Below are 22,734 nucleotides of genomic sequence, written 5' to 3'. Positions count from 1 at the left end.
AAAGGAAGCCTTTTCTGTTAAGTTAATGATTTTGAAGGTTACTTGCAATATGCAAAAAAAAAAAATCAGAACATGCAAGAATGCAGATAATGTCTTTATTTTATTTCATTCTTCCAAATGTCATTGTTTAGAAAAGTAGAAGTTTATTGGGACAGCCTCAAGGTTCCATAGTCTTATGGATACTTGAGATTAATCCTCAATCTCTGTGGGACCGCCTTCTGAGTAAACGTGCAGCATGATTTAATACATGTGTTGCAGTCCCAGCTTCATGTTTTCTTGTGAGATGATAGGAACAAGAAATATAAGTGCCTTAACATAAGGATTTTACTTCCATTGCTATACAGTTCCCTCATTATAAATTCAAATGGCAGTGTCCTCCTGAGCAGGCAGGTCAACCGCATAGAAGCCATTTTTGCATATTTCCTTGTAGATGGTGATATACTTGGAAGCTTTCCTTGTTCGTGGAATCACAAATCTCTCTGTAAATTCACTTTTATTCATTTGCTGCTTCTTTTGTGCGCTAAGCACACAGTTAATAAATGTTAGTGCATAGGTGTAACAGTTATGGAGATGTTCTTCATACCTATTAAAGGGAGAACCAGAAATGAGCATAAGAAACCAATGTGATACATAACTATTAAACATTTTATTAGCTTATGATGATGGTGCAGGCCGGCCATTATGCCAGAGCAATCCTTGACCAATGGAAACATGCACCAGCAGAACATCATTTATGGAAGGATTTTTTAAACGATGGAACTTGGGGATGTGGTGGAGCAAAGCCACCATTGGGTAGTGTCTTATGTTTGCTAAGATTAGTCACATTCATTCTGTCTATACAAAGTTACACATGGAAATGATGGAAAGACGCAGATGCTAATATCACCTCCCCCCCCCCACCTAGACAAAACTTTCATGTCATATGTGCCATGTGAGTTACATCACACTGCCCTCATATTTTTTTAAAAAACAACAACAACTACACAAGTGGAAACTTCTGCCTTCTATTTAAAGTTCTAACTTTCAGTATGAGGCTTAATTTTCCTTCAGTTATATTTGGGTCACCCATAAATTTATCTTGGATGCAGTTCTTACCACCTTTACATTTTTCTCTTCTTGGAAAGCTGAATTTAGCAATAGCATTTAATCTCTTTTTGCATATTGCCGTGTGCCCGAGATTCTACTTGTCCTGTGATTCTCCAGTGGGTAACAAAACATGCATATAAGGCATATGGAGCTGTAAGGATGTGGTTTGCATATGCTAACTGAAGTGTAACTGAGGAACTCTGTAGTCAGGTTAACTTTGCAATGTGTTCCTCATTATTATTAGAACAGTGCTGATTCATTAAAATTAGTCAAAATACAAAAAAAAAAGCCAGGGAATGTCATCCTTGTATGATTTTTTTTTTTTTTTTGGTAAGTTTCTCACTTTGAAAACCTATTTCTCTAAAATTCAAAGTATGTATTGAGCTAATTTTTATGAGATCCAAGTTTAGGTTTCTTAAAAGGATGGAGTGGCTCTGAGTGCTTTTGCAGCCTATTCTTAGGCGACGCACTACTGGGTGGGCTTGGCTTAAAACAAAAACAGATGATGGCCTCAACCGCAAATTTTATGACTGCCTGTTTAGGATCCAGAACAAAATGGTTTTTTAAAAATAAAAAAATAAGATTTATGTCTTTCTTTCCTTGCCGAACTGCAGTAAAATTACAAATCTCATGGTAGACACATACTCTCACCACCAGCATTTCTTATGTCACCCACTCTTAGCAAAAAGAGTGCTGTAATTTTCAGAGTAGTGTCTTTGCCTGTAACTTTTCCATAGCTTGGGGATGCCAATGAGTCCCTTCTTGGATTACTTGAAACCTGCACACAGCTCTTGTTCAATTAAAGTAAGAGAGAATATAGTCTACGTTTACATTAATTTTTTCAAAATTCCAGAACTTGTAAGTGATCATCAGGTCTTTAACATTTGTTGGCCCTTTTTGGTACTTGTAATCATCACTGCATATATTATGCTGGGTCGCAGAAAAATAGCTTGACTAAAGCCTTTATTGGAATGACGTTCCTATCGCTAGAAGTACTTGAAAAGCAAACATAATATGTTTTGTTTTCCACACTGAAACCATAGGTTGTACTCGAGGGACTATTTGGAATGTACTTCAGGAGAAATCAATCCTAATAATCATTGGATCAGTGAATATGGACACTGAAATGTTGTTAAGGCTTAGATTAGCCTTCTGGTACTCTCTGGAAATTTTGGACTACAACTCCTATCATTTCTGACAATTGCCTATGCTGACTGCGGCTGATGGGAGTGGTGGTTTAATGCAGCTGGAGAGCACCTGATTGAGAGAGGCTGACATAAATAATGAAAGCAGCAAAACCTGCCTGTATTCAATTTTGGTTTTGTTTGTTCATCTTCCAACAGAAGTGCAATTCTGTACATGCTTACATCCCGTTCCCTCTTGATCAGTGTATCAAACGGTCGTATACATTCCAATCAATTCCTGTTCCTTATGAAACACATCTGACAACTTTGAACAGAAGTTAAAGCCAGCAACAATATATTTGATTGCACAGATGAGCGTTAACTGAGAATAGGATGGAGTCCAGTGATAATTTATTCTGCAAAACCATAACACTACAAAGTTACATGGAACTGCTTGCAATGTCTTGAGTCACCTCTCCCTTCTAGTATTGTTCATACAATACATACTATCAGAATCTCTCAATTAAACCCAAAATATACAGAAATGGTTAAAGAAGGTTAATGGAGAATGAGGCCTCAGAGTAATTTTGTCTAAAACCATTTCTCCAAATGACTACATCAGATCCTTCTCTGAGTTACCACCTAGGCAGAGTTCCAAAACAAAGGATGTCTAGTTTAGCTGCCTTTGAACATAGTCACATTTGCCTGTTGAGCTTCTTACCTGTGTGGAAGCCAGATTTCTGCTGCAGAGAATTGTTCTAGGTATGTATCCCATTGGTTAAGCAGGCCATACATGTCAGGCTGGACTAGATGAACACTTACACATTGTTCCCATCCATGCTCAGCTATGTTAACTCCAGTTTCATTGTAATTATACACTAAACCTAAATACACAGCAACAGGACAAATCAGAAATGCAAAATGCAAGGATTAGTTATGACATGTTGACCAATAGTATAATTCATTACATTCTGTTAATTGCTGTTACTTGCAACATTCCAATTTCTTTTACAGGCTCATCTGAACAGTAGTTCTAAAAATGTTGGTTATATGAACCCTGAGTATGTAGTCCTATGAATGTCAATGTAATGGCATAATTAATTACCTAAATTGTGTAATTTTGCCACAGCAAAAAGCAAAACAAGTAACATTTTTGGCAGAAGACAAATGGTGGTGTAATGGAAGCAGTGCCGCATAAAACCAATACAAGTGGAACAAAAATTTATGCCTTCTTATGTACATCCCTAGGCCCAACTGAAAAGAGAAAAGAGCTCTAGCTACAGGCAATCACATATGCAAACTTTCCCCAGGAAAAATGGTTATGTAGACTTAGCAAAAAGGGGATTGGTGGTAGAAGGGTTGCAGTTCACATACTGTAAAGAGCCTGAAATCTTGGAAAATGAAGAGAAATCAAGGGCCAGAATGCCAGGAGGTTGAAGGGGGAGACATTGTAGGCAATAGGCAAAGGATGAGCAACCTGAGAGAAGGAAATGAGTCCAAAGACATTTATGTTTCACATAGAGAATCTTAATTTAGAAAGTGAATTACAAATGTCTCTTACCACTAGTATTGGTTATTCCAACATGGAGATCAGAACTTCCATCATACCCTCTGAAAGAAGACATTTAATATCTTTTCATGTTAGAAAACAATCCAGTTATTGGGGAGGGAAATGCTATATTTTTGCAATATAGAGAAATGTCCTGTTCCCTCTCTCTGCCCTGAAAAGACTGACTACAATCTTATCAAATGTAATTACTGTTCCATTTAATTAATTAAACTTCTAAATGAGTAAAAGGCTGCCTCAATCTGGCAGCAAATTATACATGATATACATACAAAAAAGCACTTATATAAACTGCAGGCGGTTAGCACCATATTAGAAGAGGTATCAACAACAATAACGAGTTTATTTCGGGAATTACCGTATTTTTCGCCCTATAGGACGCACTTTTCCCCCTCCAAAAATGAAGGGGAAATCTGGGGGCGTCCTATGGGGCAAATGCAGGCTTTCGCTGAAGCTTGGAGAGCGAGAGGGGTCGGTGCGCACCGACCCCTCTTGCTCTCCAGGCTTCAGGAAGACATCCGCAGCCTAGGCAGCCCTGCGGGAGTTCCTGCAGGGCTGTCTAGGCTGCGGATAGCAGCCTGCTTCCCGGAGCGTTGGGCGCCCTGAAAGCAGAGTACCCGGCACTTCAGGAACACCTCCACAGCCTACGCAGCGGATAGCAGCCTCCCGCCCGACGGGCGGGGCGCCCTGAAGCAGAGCGCCCCTCACGCCAGGCAGACATCGGCCAGCCCCACAAGTTCGGGGGGTAGCAGGGAGGCGCAGCGCCGCCATCCCGCTGTTCCTCGACCTGGTTCGGTTTCCCCGACCTGCTTTTGGGGGGGAAATAAAGGGGGAAATTTTTTCCTTTATTCCCCCCCCCAAAAAAACTAGGTGCGTCCTATGGGACGAAAAATACGGTATTTTCATCCTGATGCAAATGCTATTGATACATTACTTAGCTAAAACTCATGCAATTACCGGTAATTGATCAATACTTTTCATCAGGTTGTACCCCACGTTCTGCAGATTTTATAATTCCTCTAAACCAAGCACGGGGAACCTTTAAGCTCCCCATTGTTCCTTTGCAGCTATGTGGGTACCTGTCCCATGGCACCACATATGACCACAGATGTGGGATAGTTGGGTGTGGTTTGCAAGGAATGGCCTCATATATTGAAGCCGGACTCCCGTTGGCCCAAATCTGCCCTGAAGCACAAGAGGTTGCCTACCCTTGCTCTAAATCAGTGTTTCCCAAACTCTGGTCTCTAGCTGTTTTGGGACTACAGTTCCCATCATCCCAGACCACTGGTCCTGCTAGCTAGAGATGATGGGAGTTGTAGTTCAAAAACAGCTGGAGACCTAAGATTGAGAAACGCTGCTCTAAACTGATTGTGGGATTTGTAACTCTATAAAGGTGGTGTGGTGTTGTTGTTGTTTGTTTTCATTTCTATACCACTTTATAAGAAAAAATCTCAAAGCCGTTTACTAAGTTAGACCTCCTGACCTGTCAATTTGGTTTCAAAACAAATTTTGACTCACTTTAGTAAATTATGCAGAATTTACTCATTTCTACACCAGAGCTTAGAATAAGACCACATGGTTTGTCTGCAGAAGGTGCCATATTTATTTCATTTTTAAAGTTTTACAAACCATTTAATCCAAGAACTCTCTAAGCAGTGTACATAATAAAATTGTACCGAAATCCACTATGAAGAAACATACACGAAATAATAATATATTAAGACACAGATGAAAACCATAGAACTTCTAAAACAAATATAGGTAACTAAATCATAGGTCCGGGTAGGCTTGCTAAAATAAAAACTTTTTCAGTGCATGTCTGAAATATAGTGAGGGTGCTGCCAAACTAAATGATCAACTCCTTGCAAAGGCAGAGCAGACATTATATGGCACTTGTAAAAGTGCAAGTTCCCCAGATCAAAGCAGTCAAATTGGCACATGTAGGGCAAGGCAATCCCTTAAGTAAACTGGTCCCAAGCTGCTAAGGCCTTGAATGGCAGAACCTTGAATGTGGCCCAGTGACAAACTGACAACCAATACAGATGTTTGAGCAATGGTACCATCATGCTGGCAAAATCTCACTCCTATCAGTCATCATGCTGCAGCATTCTGCACTGCACACTGCTCACTCCTTGGCACCTCTAATCCTGCTGCCACATTGCAAGGATGAGAGAGAATTTAGCCCTAGATCTTGGGAAAACATTGCTACCCATAAGTGGACTGCGGCAGATGGACTGATCTAATCCATCGTAAGGTAGCTTTCATATGTCTTCTTTCTGAGCACACAAGCAAAATGAACATAAATATTAAACATAGCATTGTTGAGCAGAAAATCCTACCTCAGAAAGGTTCCTGTAGTAGGTTTAAGTAAAAAAGAACATCTTTCTCTGTGCCCATTAACAAATGGGCTGGGGATAGTGACAGGGGCTTCTTCCAGTTTCCTGTAGAACAGGCTCTGCCCACACAGGGGACAATGCTTGGGCACAAAGGAACCAAAGATGTCTCTCTTACAGTGGCTGATTTTGATTAAGCCTCTCTCCGAGTCCAAAGGCTGCATGATTTCTGCCTCCTCCTTGTGCAAATGCAGCTGGGCTTCTACCTGGCACAGGCTTATGGGTGAAAGGCAGAGCTTAACTACTGAAATGGGCATGGGAAAGTGGGTGGGGTTTATTAGCTGTGCAGGTGAGACTGACAGATCAGAGAGCCAATTACTCCTCTAAGAGAAGGAAGCAGAGAAGGGGGCAGGGAGGGAGGGTTTGCAGGTGGACATTCCCTTAAAGAGCCAGTATTTGTTTTTTCACATCATGAGGAGGTTATTCTGCTGTAGATTCACACAGTATGGTAGCTGTAATTTGTCCACTCACGTGGTCAATATTAGCTCAGTTCCTGCTAGTGGCTAGCCTTCTGTTTCTCTGCATATAAAACCGAAACCCCAAAGCTATGTTAACTGATGTTAAACAGAAAGGCCCCTGTATTTTCTCTTTTGCACAGAAAGAAAACTGTGACTTGGAAGTTTGGGGCTTGCACCTGCTTCTCTGCTAGCATAGCTGTCAGGCAAACCTAGCAGCATAATACAGTGGTACCTTGGGTTACAGACGCTTCAGGTTACAGACTCCGCTAACCCAGAAATAGTACCTCAGGTTAAGAACTTTGCTTCAGGGTGAGAACAGAAATTGCGCAACAGTGGCAGCAGGAGCCCCATTAGCTAAAGTGGTACCTCAGGTTAAGAACAGTTTCAGGTTAAGAACAGACCTCCAGAATGAATTAAGTTCTTAACCTGAAGTACCACTGCAAAGCTGTTCTTACTGACCACATTCTAATATAACTGAAAGCAGCTCCAAACAAGAACCAAGGCAGTAATCAGAGCTAAAGGACCACCCAGGAATCCATCTTACTAGCTGCAGGAAGCAAGGTTTCTCTCTCCATGTGATCTGCCTGCCTGCTGTGTAAAGTTCTTGTGAGGAATTGGACTCTGCTCTACGAAACCCTGGAGCAGATTACTATGAAACTAATAAAGGTTAAATATCAGGGGCCCTAATCCCAGACAGGCACCATAAGTGACTTCAGTCCACGTAGCTTAAAATTTTGGGGTCTAGTAGACTCAAACTGAGTCACACGACTCAAACTGATTAATTTTTTGTTGTATATATTTCAACACCAACGTTTGAAAGTCTGTAGTGCAGATGCTGCAAAGGTGGTGTGTCGTGGCAAGTTGGCCATTCTGCTGAAGAGCGCTTAAATTCTTTCTGAATATTGCCTCTAGAAAATTACTTCCAAGAAGGACTGCAACCCTAAGCACACTAAGTAGAGAATGGACTTACTTCTGATTAAATCTACTTAGCCTTGCACATTGCAAGAAAGCAAAAGAAGGAAATATATTGTCTCTCAGTTATCAGAGCATAAGACTCTTAATCTAAGGGTCATGGGTTTGAGTCCTACGTTGGCAAAAGATTTCTGCATTGCAGGGGATTGGACTAGATGACCCTCGTGACCCCTGCGAATTCTACGATTCCTGGTGTTTGTGACGCTTCCCGCCCTCCTTGCTAGATAGGGCGATGTGCAGCTCCCAAATGATTCGGCGCCACCGTAGATTGAGAACGACTGTCTTGTTCAGAGGCGCCGCTAGAGGGCGCGCCGCCTCGTTCTCGCGTTGGCGCTTCAGGCGTGCGGCCGCTCTAGCCCCACAGGCTGGCAAGGAGCTACGGCAAGTCTCCATGGCCGCCGCCGACGACCTCCATTTCCGCCACAGCCAAAAGCATCCGGCCTCTAATTACGGCCGCGCGTGCCTCCCCTAATGCCTTCCGGCCGGAAACCAGTTCCTGCAAGAAGAGGCCGGGTAGCTTTGGCAGGGCTCCCAAACAGCTCCTCCTCCTCCTCCCTTCGCCCGCCGCCTTAAGCTTCTCAGGGCTCAGCGGAACCAAAATGCGAGGAGCTGCGCCGGGAGGGGACGCCGAAGCGGGAGCGGAGCCGGAGGAGACATGAGCAGCACTAAGGACGTGACCTGCAGGTCAGAGCCACCGAGCACTGCGACCTCTCCCCTCCCCCACCCACCGCCCTACGGCGCGCGGGCACGCCCCGCCCCTCGCCGGGGAGGGGTCGAGAGGCGGCCGGGCTCCCGCCCTCCTCCCGCCCGTTAAACTCCCGAGAGCCCCCTCCCCCTTCCCCCTCCCCCACCCAACGGAAGGGGAAGGAGAGGCGGGCGCCGCTGCTTCTGCTTCCTACCTTTGTTCCATTTCCCTGGTGACAGGCGGACACACCCCGCCTCCCGCCTGCAGCCCCGTTGGTCCCAAAGCCCTGCAAGGGGACCCTCGTGGGCCTAGAAGCCACTAGGTGTATAGGAGGCCCTTTGGGATCTGGCCTCCTTGGGGGGAGAGGACGAGGCAACCTCTGTGATCCTGGCCCCCCATCCCTACCTAGCTCGCCTCCGCACGCGCCTGTGTGTGTCTCCTTGTTTAGCTTGCTTTTGAGCAGCTGAAGTTCGCCCCAGTAGGGAAGAGAAACAGAAACTTAGTTGTGCGAGAGGAGGAACCCAAGAGCAGCCCTGTTGGATCAGAACTGTGGCCCTTTCTGGTCCAGCATCTCGTTCTCAACAGTGCGCAAGCAGACACGGAGCCATAAGAGGAGCACAACAGCGCTCTCCTCACCTGTGAATTCCGGCAATTGATATTCAGAGGCATATGCTGACCTTCAAGACCCTGATTGCTGGTCCTCACCGTGTTATGTGGCAGGACATTTCATAGTTTAGCTATGCTCTGAAAAGAAGCATTTCCAGATTTTGTATGTCCTGAATCTCCTATGATTCAGCTTCATGGGATGTGCCAGTTTCTAGTATTACCCAAATAGAGAGAGAGAATTGTTGGTGATTTTTTTAAAAAGTAAACCTTTTAAAAGAACATACTCTGTCAAGTGCATTTTCTGCTATTTATTTAGTCAGTTGCTTTATATCGCTCAGGGCAATCCAAAGATACATTAAAACCAAGAGGAAAAAGAAATGCTTTAAAAACATCCCACCCGACTTCTAAAAGAACACAGATAATTAAAGGTCAAAGGCCTTGTTACAGAAGAAAGATTTGCCTGGTGCCTAAAGCTATATAATGATAGTGGAGAGAGCACTCCACAAATGATACCTGTTCTCCTGTTGCGATTTTCCAGACCTCTTGTGAAGGAGGCACACAAAGAAGGGTCTTATTGGGGTCTGGGTTGGTTCATATGGGGAGAGGCAGTCCTTAAAGTATTGTAGTCCTGAGTCATTTAAGGCTTTATAGGTTAAAAGCAGCACTTTGAATTGGGCCTGGAAACTAATTGGCAGCCAGTATAGTTATGCCAGGATTGGTGTTGTATGCTCTCATCCTGTGTTTCCCAAACGTTTTCCAACCATGGCCACCTTCCCAACCTTCTTTCCTTCCTGTGGCCCGCATGGGTGTAGCCAAGGGGGAGGCAGGGGAGCAGCTGCTCCCCAAATCAGTAAAAATCAATACACATCTGAGGTTCTGCCTCCTTGCCTTTTTTCTAACAAAAAAGCCCTAAATTAGGCGTAGGCAACCTCGGCCCTCCAGATGTTTTTGGGACTACAATTCCCATCATACCTGACCACTGGTCCTGTTAGCTAGGGATCATGGGAATTGTAGTCCCAAAACATCTGGAGGGCCGAGGTTGCCTACGCCTGCCCTCAATATTTTTCCTTATAGAAGAGTTGCTCCAACCTCTTGATCACTTATGCTTTTACTAAGTTCATTTCATTTTTGAAATTGTGCCCTAATTTCTGTCTCACTTTTCCTGGTTTCACATTATGGTGCATGTTATAGTTGGTGCATAATGCTTGATGGTTGATTTTTGGTCATGTCTGAACAACATCAAGAAATAGTTTAAATGCCTGTCATCTGTTGGTATTTTCTCTTTGTCACTGCAGGTATTTTATGCAAGGGGTATGCCGTGAAGGAAGTAGGTGCCTGTTTTCACATGATTTGTCTACAAGTAAACCATCTACTATCTGCAAATTCTACCAGAAAGGCCAGTGCGCCTATGGAACTCGCTGCAGGTATGGGCTGCTTGTTTTAAAAATAAAACATACAGGTTTTTTGCAGGGGGGTGGAGTGTCATGCCAATGATATTTCCTAAGCTGTTGATCCTCTAGACTTGAAGAACAGCTTGTGGCTTGGATTCTATTTGGTTTGTAATATCTAGATTTTTATTAAAATCAGAGGAAGAGCTTAATGTTCCAATATCCTGGTTGCAGCTGGACAATTAGTTCTTAGAATCTGTGCTGCTTCTTGTTTTATAAAAAAGCTTGCAAGATTAAAGCTTGCCTTGTGTGAAGCCCAGCTGGTTGATCTAAAGTTACAATCCCATATACACTTTCTTGGGTGTATATACCATTGAACTCAGTGCATAGAACTGGGATGTTTATGCTGTAATCCTAAATATTAAGTAGAAGTAAGTTTCTTTTGAAATTGGCAGAGCTCTAAGTAAACATACATAGGATTAGGATCCTATGTACTCTTAAGAGTACTTTCTGGGCTTAACTAGATGAGGGATGTAGTCTCTCCTAAGGGGATTTTAGTTATGTTATAGAAAGATTAAAAAATCAATTTAGACTGCAGTCCTTACCGCACTAATGCCCATTGAATTCAATAAGACTTACTTCTGAGTAGAATTCTGCTGGAAGACTGCAACCCTGTCCCTCACTTAATTGAAATCAGTGGGACTTACTCTTGCATAGGAAGGTACTGTGGATACGTTAAAAGTGGAGTAACTCATACTCATTGTATGTTTAGTGTAGATTTTGCTGAATTCGTCCAAGCAGTGAGTGACACTCATTCTTAAGAACCTACTTGCTTTTAAACAGCCTGCCTATTGAAACAAGTCCCTTTTTGCAAGGGTGGCTATCCCCCCAAACCTGAGAATTACACAGTAGGGTAATTGTACTAGCACAAATGCATTGAAATAAATGTCTTCCGCAGTTAATATTTGTGGTCTTTTTATTTGTTCTTAAGATATGATCATGTTAGACCTTCTGCATCAGGTGCCATAGTGAGTACTAGGACACTTTGCGCTTCTGCACCACCATTCTACAGCCTTAACACTCAGCCGGAGCAAAATACACCTATAACAAAAAGTAAAGTACATGAGCCTGGAAAACGTGAAAAGAAAACATTAGTGCTCAGAGACAGAGGTAAGAGTGGGGTTTTTTTTCCATTTTTCTAATGCTGTTGACACTTGGTTGTTTTGCTTATTTGCTGCTTTTTATTTGGTCCTAAATGATTCCAAGCATTTGTCCTTACATAAACAGACTCACACACTGCAGCCGACACACTAACATGTCACAATGTATAGTTTGGAAAGCTCTGGCCTACAGTGACCAAGAAACAGGCCCCAACTTTGGCAGATAGGAGCAGACTTGATTCTTAATGGCTGAGGTTTAAAAAGTTGGTTTCGTGTGCACCCACTTTTGCATCCTCCAATGTCAGTGCATGGCTGCCATTCACTCATATGGAGAAAGATACAGCACTGCACTTGGGGAGACTGTTGCTGTGAAGGGAGGGCAAGAGCTACTCAATCTTCACCTCTAGGATCCTGGAAACTTACAAGCTCTCCCTTCATGCACACTGTGCCTGCTGCCATGACTGGCATTTTGTAAATTTGCAATTATTTTTCACCCATTCTTTAATTTTGGATGCATGTTTTTCTGATGCTTGTTCCAGAAAGAATTGGGTGTGAGTAATTAAAGTGCATGACTGGAGATGATAAAGCTTTCTACGATCTGAAGATGAAAGTAGGTTCCCTGTGTTTAGTGGAGGCAAGTTGAATTAAATTGCAATTTAGAAATGCCTGCCAGCTGCTTTATTACCTTATGATGGGATATTTCATGAGCAGCTAACCGTAGCTCTTCTGTTTCACATGATCACATGCTATTTTCTCCTCTCCCAAGATTTATGTGGCTCAAATGAGGAAAGGACGAGATGCAGCGCTCAGAGTGATTCAGCATGTTGCAGTGTTCCAACAGATGCTCTAGAAGCAAAGCCCCATTCATATTTGGAAGCTATCCGCAGTGGGCTTGAAGATGATGATGCTGAACCTGGAAGTTCATACGCAGATGGTGAACAGTTATGTCCCTATGCAGCAGCTGGCATGTGCCAGTTTGGTGACAGATGTCTCTACCTCCATGGGCAAGTGTGTGAAATCTGTGGCTTGCAAGTACTTCATCCCTTTGACCCAGAACAGAGAAAGATGCATGAAAAGGTAAACATGACTAAAAAACTAATTTCAACCTGAAACTATATTTCTTGAAACGTCTTGTAGATCTATGTTATTTTTGGTTTTTAGTGTCCTCCTACAGATGTAGCTAGAATCTATGGTTTCCTGCCATGAGAGTGAGCTGTAGTGAGCCTGGGTCTCAAGTTCACTCTTCTGCTCTTTCGTGCCTTCATCAAGTAGACTGGAATCTTTGGCTTCTGGTTTTAAACTAACCACCGCTCCCTATGTCATCTGAACTTGGTGGACTGTGGTTTTGTTTATGCTGCAGCTGACTTTTTTCCCAGATCCTGGCTTGGTCTCACTAGGCATAGTTTGAACAAGCCACAGATCCCCAAGTTCAGACATTGTGGGGGACTGTGGTTAGTTGGAAAGCTTCCTCTTTAAATTTACTCCATGTAGATTACCGTATTTTTTGCTCTATAAGACTCACTTTTTCCCTCCTAAAAAGTAAGGGGAAATGTGTGTGTGTCTTATGGAGCGAATGCAGGCTGCGCAGCTATCCCAGAAGCCAGAACAGCAAGAGGGATTGCTGCTTTCACTGCGCAGCGATCCCTCTTGCTGTTCTGGCTTCTGAGAGTCAGAATTTTTTTTTTCTTGTTTTCCTCCTCCAAAAACTAGGTGTGTCTTGTGGTCTGGTGCGTCTTATAGAGCGAAAAATACGGTAATAATGTGATTCACTATTGTAGTAGGAAACCATGATAATGCTATTGTGTCAGTGTAGTCTTATATTTTTGCTAGCATATTTTCCTCTAGTTTATTGGTAAGCTTCATTTTAAGGTATCTACAAGTATGTTTTTGTCACCTTCCATGAGTAATCAAGTGGCTTAAAAAATACTAATAACTTGAGTCAATTACTGGAGAAAGTAGTATGTAAAATTGCATTGGAAAATAATACTTAAAATACAGTATAATCAGTGTGTGAAGCCATGAAATATAATTTTCACAGCTATATTAAAATATGTCTATTGTAGCATTATCAGAATCTAAAACCAAAGTAGGTGTTGAATGCACCAGTCTCATGAAACTAGCCTTAGAATTCAACCTGCTGCTAAATTCTTAAGTGTAACTGATTAGAAGTAATGAAATTCCATTGAGCTTCTTATAGGTGTGCTAATGTTGTACTGTTATTTTTAGATTTGATTGATGCTTTTAAATGGATTGTCTTGTATTTCGTTTGAATAATATAGTTGGTTTCAGTAACTCAAATATTTAACACAGAATGTATCTATAAATGTTCTTGCATACTGTATTCTATACATTGCATTTCTGGGAATGTTTCCTATACTGCTTCCATTCTTCTTAAAAATGATTGATAGTACAAAACCATAGCCTTCACACTCTGCCCTTACTTACCAGGTTGTATCCAACATAATGCTAAGTGGATATTCCATCAGCCCAATAATTTCTGCTTTTTCAGTGGAATGTTCTTCTCTCTCTCCCTCCCCACATTCCCTTAAACATTTCTAGGAGTTCCCCCAACCCTGTGGAACAGATTTGGGGAGAATGTGGTGCATGCATGGAGGGAGGAAATGCCCTGTAGCACTAATTCTTGCACTGATGGGATGCAGTAGTTGAATACTACGGTAGTTCCATTCTTCTTTTCCTGACCCTGCCTGCCTGATGGCTCTCCTGCAATATGCTGTGCTAAGGCAACGGACAATCTTTATGTTAGCCCAGTGCTCAAATGGGGCGGAATCCTATGTCACTTCTTTCCAGGCAGTGATCATTGGGCCTGGCCCAACATACCCCACTTCCTCTTTTGTCCCATCTTAAAACCAAAGCTACTTCCTCTCCCACCCCTCACCCTCTTCAGACAGATTACTCATCAGTATTAAATTAAATGCTGTTAACTTCTCATATATCAGGACTGTTCAACTTGTGACCCATCATGCCAAATTCAGCTCACCAGCTGTACACTGTGATGTGATCACCAGGTGCTTGACAGTCCCGTCCCCCACCTCCTGCTCTGTGAAAATAGGGCATTTACATAGTTGCTGGTAGGCTTCATTAAGCTTAATGGGTCTGAAATTGTGTGGGCCTCATCTGTAAAATTCTACTGTCACATAATTGTATCCAGTTGCCATTTTAAATCCAAGGTCAGCTGCATGCTTAATTATAGCTTAATGTCAGTCCCTTGGCTGTCCAAGGTCTTTACGCTGGTGGGTTTGGTTTGGTTTAGTATTTATATTCTTCTTTTTAAAACAACAACAACAACAAAGCAGCTACTGTGTTTTTGGTGAGGGGGTTCTTAATTAATGTTTGTTTTATTGCCAAGGAAAACTTGTATCAATCTAGCAAGGGAACTTTTGTTCCTCTCCCTCCACAAATCTGCTTTGGATGGTTAGTGGAACCCCTAGAAAAAGCTTGATTTAATGGCACTTAGGCTGCAATCCTATGTTCCTGGTATGTGGCAGTGGGACTTGATGGAGCAGCAATGCCAGCACTGCACGTACAGACTGGTGCTTGAGGCAAGAGGGGGAAGCAGAGAAAATGTCCCTCTCCTGTGCCAGCTCCCAGGCTGCTGTGAACAGGCCCAGATCTGACTCATTTGCCATCACAATGACAACAGCAAGGTCTGCACAGAATCTAGTAGATCCAGGGCCAGCCCAGTCCTGCTCCCTCCCACTGGCTGTCGCCATCTGGGATGCTGTTGGCAGTAACTTGCACCTGCTCTATAAGTGGGCATATTCAAGTGCTTCTCATTGGTGGAGCTCCTCCACCATCTGAGGCTGACAGAGCCAGGCAGGACTGGATGGAGGGAACCTCTACTCCCAGCAAGGCATATGAGGGGTTTGAATTGCTCTGCCAGTTCTAAATCGACAGGTTTAGGACTGTACTGTCAGAACATTGTAGTGGCTCCATGACAGAAACCTATAGTAGCAGTCCTTCCCTCTGCTTCCTTTAAAAATATCTAATATCTTTTGGGCTTTTCTTACATATATAGATGTGCATGGCTACGTTTGAACACGAGATGGAGAAGGCCTTTGCCTTTCAGGCAAGTCAGGACAAGGTGTGCAGTATCTGCATGGAAGTGGTATATGACAAACCATCAGCATCCGAAAGAAGATTCGGAATCCTTTCCAACTGCAATCACACATACTGCTTGTCCTGTATCCGGCAGTGGAGGGGTGTCAAGCAGTTTGAGAATCCAATCATAAAGTAAGTTCCTAACAACCTTCATTTTCAGAATACAGTGCGGGATACTTTTCTTATTTCTTTCCTTTGTATCTTGAAACGAGATGTAGTGTAGCTGAGGATTGACTAAGGAAAGTTTTGCTTGCGGTTTTTTGTTATTGCATTGTTACAGGAATTTTTTCGATTGATGGGGAAACCCCCATTTGTAACAACAACCAAAAGATATTATGGAATATGTAAGTGGGGTTATTGATGAGAACAGACTCTTTTGTTTGTTGGCTTCAGTGTGAGCCTCAGAAAATGAAGGGGTGTGTGTGTGTGTGTGTTTGTACAGAAAATGCTGAAACCTAGCATTTTTAAAATTTGGTTCCTTGGATAAGACTGAATTTTTTCGTTATTGCCATCCCAACATTCATCATACTGTAGCCACTGAGCATGTCATTGAATGCAGATAAAAATTAAATGGTGGGAAAGAATCATGCCTGGATCAGCTCTGGAAGTGGGGGTGAAGGCAAAAGAGTAGGGAGTATGAGGCCATCTCTTTTTAATACTGTGCTTTGAATTGCTGTGACCTGCATCAGCTTTGAGAAACAGAAATTTGCATCCCAGTTACCACACTGATCTGAACAGAGGAGCTGAAATCTCTGCTCATATCAGCTCTTATGATGGAGCCCATCATCACACTGATAAGGGGAGAGGTTGAAACCTCTTTTCACCCCAGTGTGAGATTGGAGCTCAACACTGCCCCCTCCTGCCCTGCTCGCTTTTCTTTTTTTAAGCTCCCCCATCCTCAGAAAAAAACTTTTTTTTTTAAAGATAGGGGTTTTTTTAGGGTGGGTGAGCTTTCAGAGCTGCCAGAAATCACATTGAGCCCCAGATATTGCTTCCAGGCCACAGGCTACCGATTTGTACTTCAGAAATGCTTGGTATTGCTCTTGAATTGGATGAAACTGCTTCTTCTCAGCAAACTACACATATACTTTTTAAATTTCATCCAAGGTCCTGTCCAGAATGTCGTGTGATATCAGAGTTTGTAATTCCCAGTGTGTATTGGGTGGAAGATCAGACTAAAAAGAACGAGCTGATTGAAGCATTTAAACAGGGAGTGGGGTAAGTATTATGATTATTATAATGTGAGACCAGAGTTGTTTGATGAGTTCAATTACATAATAATGATAATTAATAATAATAATAATAATAATAATAATAATAATAATAATATATTGTGTTATTGTCTCAGTCTAGAGCAGTATGCAGAATACTTCTGTAGTTAAAAAGGTTTTTGTGAATATGTCTATCAGACTATTAAACATAAAAGTGGCAATCAGTGGGATGAAATACCTCCCCCCCCCCCCAATTAAAATAACTCCAGGATGTGTTGGTTAAGAGTTTGGTAACATGTTTATACTGATCCAAATAGTGATTTTTTCCCCACCCTTTAGCACGCTAGTAGTTTGATTCTGCTTTGCATGAAGACGACCCAGGCTAATACACTCCATCCTCCCATTTTGGCCTTCTGTTCTTCATCTGTCCTTCAGTTCTGGATGTAGGCAAACTGGTTTCTGCATACCATAATTTGCAATTCTGTCTTCTAGGCAAAGTTGATTTGCCAACAGAGCAGATGTAGATGGGGGTATGGAAATAGAGGCCACGTGAGCCCACTACGTTCCCAATCCTTTTGGTTTGGGGTTATCAAGCAACATTTATGCCCAAATTGACCCATGGCCTTTGCACAAGAATTTTATTTATTTATTTAGTTCTGTTTATATATCATCATTCACCAAAAGATCTCGGCGCGGTTCACAAGATAAAAATGCAAGAAGCTGTGTGTCCCATAATGCAAGTTTTGCGAGTTACAAGTGATCACTGGTGATCCACCTACCCCTGTTTAGTTTTTTGTTTTTCTAGCATTCTTCCATTTGGCTAGGCTCACACTTTTTTATCCCTTGAAATGAAAGTGAGTATTGGCATCTGGAAAAGGCCGTCTTTTCTCTTTTTTTAAATGTGTGTCATATTGAATTCAAGTGGGGACTCTTGATGATTAGTTCCATCGAGCCGCACTTCAGGCCTCAGATAGCCTGGCCAGGGACTTTGCTACTGTGTCTTTTTGGAGAATGCAGTCCTCGGTTTGAATTAATCTTCAATCTCATATATAGAAATTTATGGCCTCATTTCTGAGGTTAATGAAGTAGAATATCTGAAAAGACTTGTTTACTATTTGCATTTAGGCTGTAACTTGGTATTAAAGTCAGACCACAAATCATTTCAATATCCATTTTCTCTAAAATTGCTAAAGATCCTGATTTTTTTACCCATGGTGGGGTGGGGAATACATCAGGAAATTTAAGAAGTCTTTTTCTAATCATTACTTTGCCAGGACAACATTTTTAAGTGCAGTGCTTAACTGAAACAGCAAATCTAGAATGAAAGTATGTTTTCAACCTTCTCACACTATTTTGGTCAAACTGTCCCCTTAAAATTTGTCAAAACAAAACAAAAACCCACATGTGGTGAATAGTTCATTTTATGTGAGCCAACAGTGAATTGTGTACATATCTTACTAATCTATCTAGCATTTGGGTAAATGCTTGTTGTAATTAACCAAATGCCAGCTGTGTCATTCTGTGACCTTCACTGTTGGTCTCTGAGATGTGTGTGCCTCAAAAGGCAAAGCTTTTGTTGTTTACATTGTGTTACTCTTTATTTATGCAGTGTTTATGCTTATCAGTCACATCAGGGGCTGTGCTATTAATACATCTAGAGCTGAAATCTGCAGCTGCTGATCAGAACAAGCAGCTTGAGCCTATGATTCAGTGTTTTGTGTCTGAAGGCTATAAATTATATACTTCTGTGGAAAATCTAAGCGTGACAGCTCCAGAAATGGACCTGTATGCAGGAAGGGAAAGACCTGGCAGTAAACCTCCTGACTTTGCAGCTCTTTTATGGAACAAATCCACCCAAAAAAATCATTTTGGATTTGTCTTGATAGAGGAATTGAGAGGAATGGTAAAAATACATAATAGCAAAGTTACTAGCATTTTTGACATGGTCTCAGGCTGAAATCTTTTCTGCCTTTGACCATCTTTTATAGAATCAGAATCATGGAATTGTAGAGTTGGAAGGGAACCCAAGGGTCATCTAGTCCAGCCCCCTGGATTGCACAAATCTCAACTAAAGCACCCAAATAGAACTTTCAAATTGCAGTAAGATCTGCCCTATTAAATATAATTTGAAACAAGTTGCAAGCTGCCTTTCTCAGTTAGGACAATGTGCTTCCTTAATGCAGATTAATGGGAAGTACAGTTAATATGCTTTTGTGGTATCACAGGCTTGGATGGTTGACCCATCTAAGTGACTCAGAATGTAAAATGATGTCTGAACAGAATTTTTTGTCCTAAATAAAACCGATTCTGTGAGTGGGTTTTTCTCTCAGAAAGAATCTATCCCCTTCTTGCTTCGGATTTTAACAGTTGAACTTAATAGCTGGTTAAAGTTACTGTGTTACGCTCAAATTTTACTTACAATTTTTAATTAAAGATTTTATAATAAAACAAGTCTCCTATAATATAATAAGTTATGGCTGAAGCCACATGTCTTACATTCTTGCCTGCTTCCATTTTGTTCTAGTAAGAAACTAAAGTGTGCCATTGGGTCAAAAGAGATCACAGTTCCTTAACATTGTCCTAAGCCTCTTTTACCACAACACTCTGTACGCTTCCCAGTGAAGTCTCACATTGGTATACTACAGTCAGAACAGGACCAGAAATAAATGCACACATCCACTGCCATATCATACCCAGCTTCCTTTCTCTAAAGATACATGGGAGAAAGTGTGGCTGCAAAGGGTTGGCGATCTGATCTGCACAGGGACTGTCATAGCCAGGGACTGTACATCACTGCTCTGCTCCAGTAGAGATTGATGGAGAAGCATTCTATTCACCTAAAGCTTTGTTGAGCAGAGTCACCAATGCCAATCTAATCGGAGTGAGAGTGATGGGTGCTGGAGGAAATTCGTCAAGCTCTTTGTGTTTAATTGCTTTCCTCTTACCTTACAGTAAAGCAAGCAATAAATGCCTACAATAATGCCACTGACAATCTCCCCTTGCATTGAAGTGCCTTAGGTGCCTTTACTCCTGTATTTACTTTCCCCCCCTTGTTTTTAGCAACATTAGCCACCTTGAGATTTAGGGTATAAATGAATGCCCTTGTGTTTTCTCTCTCTCTCCTATGTTCAGGAGGAAGGCCTGCAAGTATTTTGACCAGGGTAAAGGGACCTGCCCATTTGGGGGGAAGTGTCTGTACCTGCATGCCTATCCAGATGGGAGACGGGCTGAACCAGAGAAACCACGAAAGCAGCTTAGCTCTGAGGGGACTGTCCGGGTAAGATTTCCAGCCATGTGTCTTCTCGCAACTAAACAGCAGCGCTGGGCTTCAGTGATCCGGCACATTCTTCCACTGAAGGCTTTGACACTTTTATACATTCATAAAAGGCTTCAGTGTATCAGCTGTAGCATAGCTGGCCCCTTTGGGGAACAGAGTGCTCTTTTCCTAAGATCCCGAGTGATGAATCTCATTTTGACAATGGAGTTTCTTCAATTTCAGAATCTAGTTTATTTGGCATTTAAAACACAAATGCTTGAGTGTACTTGTTCATTTTTGCCTAGCTAGCAAGTGTGGTTTTAAATAGCCCTGAAAATTGCACATTTATATGTTTGGATCATCCAAGTAGGCTTCTTTTCAGTAGAGACTATTGTATTTCTAATAATAGTGCACTTGTTGCTTATAACCTTTACTTTAAGCGTAATGCTATTTTGTCAGATCAGTACAGATACCTACACAGCTAGTGCTGTAGCCCTTGCTGGCAGTGCAGGCACAGTGGCATGCTTTGAAGTCCTGGACTTCAGAGCTCATTCAGAGGCCTTAGGGTTCAATGGGAATTTAGAGTAGTAGTAGCTACAACACACACTCCCATCAGCTGGACCCAAGAGCTGTTAAGGTCTTGGAAATACAAAGGCCAGGATCACAAGCTTGCATTTACAGAAAGGCCCTTCCTAGGGCAAGGACTGATAGCTCACTGGTCAAGCACATGCTTGCACAGAGAAAGGTGCCAGTTTCAAGTGCTGTGAAAAATCTTTGCCTGGGACTAGTGAGTTAGATGGGCAAAAGGGGACTGTAGCCTCCAAGAAAAGCTAACTCTTCACACACATCTGGCAGTGACCCATGTGCCTCTCTGCAGCTGGCATCTTTTTGGTACCAAGGGAAGCAGGCCTTGTCATACTTGTACTGCACTGTGGAGGATGCTGTTTTAGCTGTAGCAGTACCCTGCTTTTCAGTTCAGGTGTATGCAGTATTTAAGCAGATATCTTCTTAGGTATGAGTCATTAGTGAGCACTCTATTTTGTTGTTTTTTATTCCAGTTCCTTAATTCTGTTCGCCTCTGGGATTTTATTGAAGATCGAGAAAACAGAACACTGCCAGCTGCTGACAATGATGTAACAGAGATGGGAGAGCTTTTTATGCATCTTTCCGGAGCAGATGCTGAACCTGCTGCCCCTCCCTAAACTACCACAAGATCTCTACCATGTACTCTTCTGTATCAGTCTTTCTGTTCCTTAAATAACTTTGTACTGTTTACCACTTTAGAATTACTGTGCCATGGAGACTGAAGTCCTGGTGAAATTCTAGTATGAGCCTGACACTGTAGAGCAGAACAATTGAAGCTTAATAAAGTGATTGCTTTAAATAAAAATGTCAGTGTATAGTCATAAGTAGAAGAACTTCTGTTTTTCTGAAATCAGAACACCAGTGTGTTCCCCAAAAACTTCCAGATTTTGAGAGATGATTTGTTTCCTGAAAAATCACAAGTAAAGCTAGGGGCAGGCAGTAGTGAACATCAAGCATCATCATGTACCATTCTGCCTGACTCAAACCAGCATTCCCCAGTATTGCTTAATGTTGTTAAAGGTTGTTGGGTTTTTTATAAGAAAAAAGTTGGGAAAATTATATAGAACTAGTCAAGTGTTAAAGCAGTACAGTTGATCAAATGTTAAACGCTAAATAGATCGTGTTTTTGAATGCCTTATTTAATGTTCTTTAAAATTTGGTTATGAACAATAGTACAAGGCTCCATTTCATAAGTAACATAGATATTTTAACAAAGTAATGCATCAATCTGTGCTACCATTGATTTGACTGTACTCCTGATGGAAGTCCAGTCAGAATAAGCCAGCAGTTGCATGCAGATGGAGCAGGCAACATCTCTTTGGTACAGAAATATCACTTATGGGATTTCTATACTACTCAAGCCACTGTACATCTCTTAGACTATATTCTATTAAAATCCATACCCAGTCTCTGCTGGAAAACTCAGTAATGTAGCCCACCTTTTTCCATATAAAGGTGATCCCTTTAGGTGCCCAATGCATCCACCAGGACTTTGGAAGATGAGCACTAATACTTTGAATAGTGCCTGGAAATAAACCAATGCACCTGCAAGATATGTTTCTATTACCAAAACAGTCGGAACCCACATTTTTAACTATCTGCCATTTCCAAGTGATCTTCGAAAGGGTATAACTAGGTCAATACTGTGCAGAAGAGTTCACAGCTCACTTAAGAGGCATCATGAAGATACTGAAAGGATACAGGGGACCCCTGCAGAAGCACATAGGATAAATGGCATGATGGGCCAAGCAGTAAAAGCCCTTGCCCTGTCTTCTGAGAGCAGCTGTCCAAGACAAGCACAACTACTGAAACACCGCCTTCAAGTTACAGAGCTTGTCTTGAAGGATATCAGGGTTGATTTTTATTTTTATTATTTATTAAATCTGTATACTGCTCTATACCCATAGATCTCGGGGTGGTTTATTACATGCCATCAGAGGCCACTGCAAGGTCCAGAATGAGCAGGGGACCCCCTCCTTGCACAGATCATCCATCAAGGTAATACGATAAAACCAGGTCTGCAATCGGACTGAAATTGGCAACCACATAATTGAGCACCTTTCCAAGAAGGGACTATTAAGCAATGCTTGGTCAGCATCTACAGAAGTGACATTTTTGGGGGAA

At 42.0% G+C, this 22,734-nt stretch overlaps 2 protein-coding genes across 2 annotated transcripts; one reads left to right on the top strand and one right to left on the bottom strand.

Annotated features, from left to right (window-relative positions):
* Positions 1 to 81: 81 nt before the first annotated feature.
* On the bottom strand, positions 82 to 6,895 carry MKRN2OS (MKRN2 opposite strand). Its single transcript, XM_081177139.1, has 4 exons — positions 6,117 to 6,895; positions 3,772 to 3,821; positions 2,932 to 3,094; positions 82 to 583 (listed from the first exon to the last, which is right to left on the bottom strand). The coding sequence occupies exons 1-4, from the start codon at positions 6,425 to 6,427 to the stop codon at positions 361 to 363; spliced, it is 747 nt and encodes a 248-aa protein (XP_081033265.1). The 5' UTR covers positions 6,428 to 6,895; the 3' UTR covers positions 82 to 360.
* A 1,177-nt stretch (positions 6,896 to 8,072) lies between these two features.
* MKRN2 (makorin ring finger protein 2) lies at positions 8,073 to 21,415 on the top strand. The gene is made up of 8 exons (XM_081177037.1): positions 8,073 to 8,284; positions 10,187 to 10,315; positions 11,271 to 11,449; positions 12,206 to 12,516; positions 15,476 to 15,690; positions 16,666 to 16,776; positions 19,902 to 20,046; positions 21,084 to 21,415. The coding sequence occupies exons 1-8, from the start codon at positions 8,256 to 8,258 to the stop codon at positions 21,225 to 21,227; spliced, it is 1,263 nt and encodes a 420-aa protein (XP_081033163.1). The 5' UTR covers positions 8,073 to 8,255; the 3' UTR covers positions 21,228 to 21,415.
* The last annotated feature ends 1,319 nt before the right edge of the window (positions 21,416 to 22,734 follow it).

The sequence above is a fragment of the Podarcis bocagei genome (genome assembly GCF_964188305.1).
Source record: "Podarcis bocagei genome assembly, chromosome: 2".
Classification (NCBI taxonomy): Eukaryota; Metazoa; Chordata; class Lepidosauria; order Squamata; family Lacertidae; genus Podarcis; species Podarcis bocagei.
This window is presented reverse-complemented; position numbering and strand designations above follow the sequence as displayed.

Excerpts from the sequence above, each read along its gene's own strand:
- MKRN2OS (XM_081177139.1), bottom strand. The coding sequence starts at position 6,427 with ATGCCCATTTCAGTAGTTAAGCTCTGCCTTTCACCCATAAGCCTGTGC. Across the intron at positions 3,095-3,771 it reads TGGAATAACCAATACTAGTG|GTTTAGTGTATAATTACAAT; the intron begins GTAAGAGACATT and ends CTGTGTATTTAG. Across the intron at positions 584-2,931 it reads GAAATCTGGCTTCCACACAG|GTATGAAGAACATCTCCATA; the intron begins GTAAGAAGCTCA and ends TCCCTTTAATAG.
- MKRN2 (XM_081177037.1), top strand. The coding sequence starts at position 8,256 with ATGAGCAGCACTAAGGACGTGACCTGCAG. Across the intron at positions 8,285-10,186 it reads ACTAAGGACGTGACCTGCAG|GTATTTTATGCAAGGGGTAT; the intron begins GTCAGAGCCACC and ends TTGTCACTGCAG. Across the intron at positions 16,777-19,901 it reads GCATTTAAACAGGGAGTGGG|GAGGAAGGCCTGCAAGTATT; the intron begins GTAAGTATTATG and ends TCCTATGTTCAG.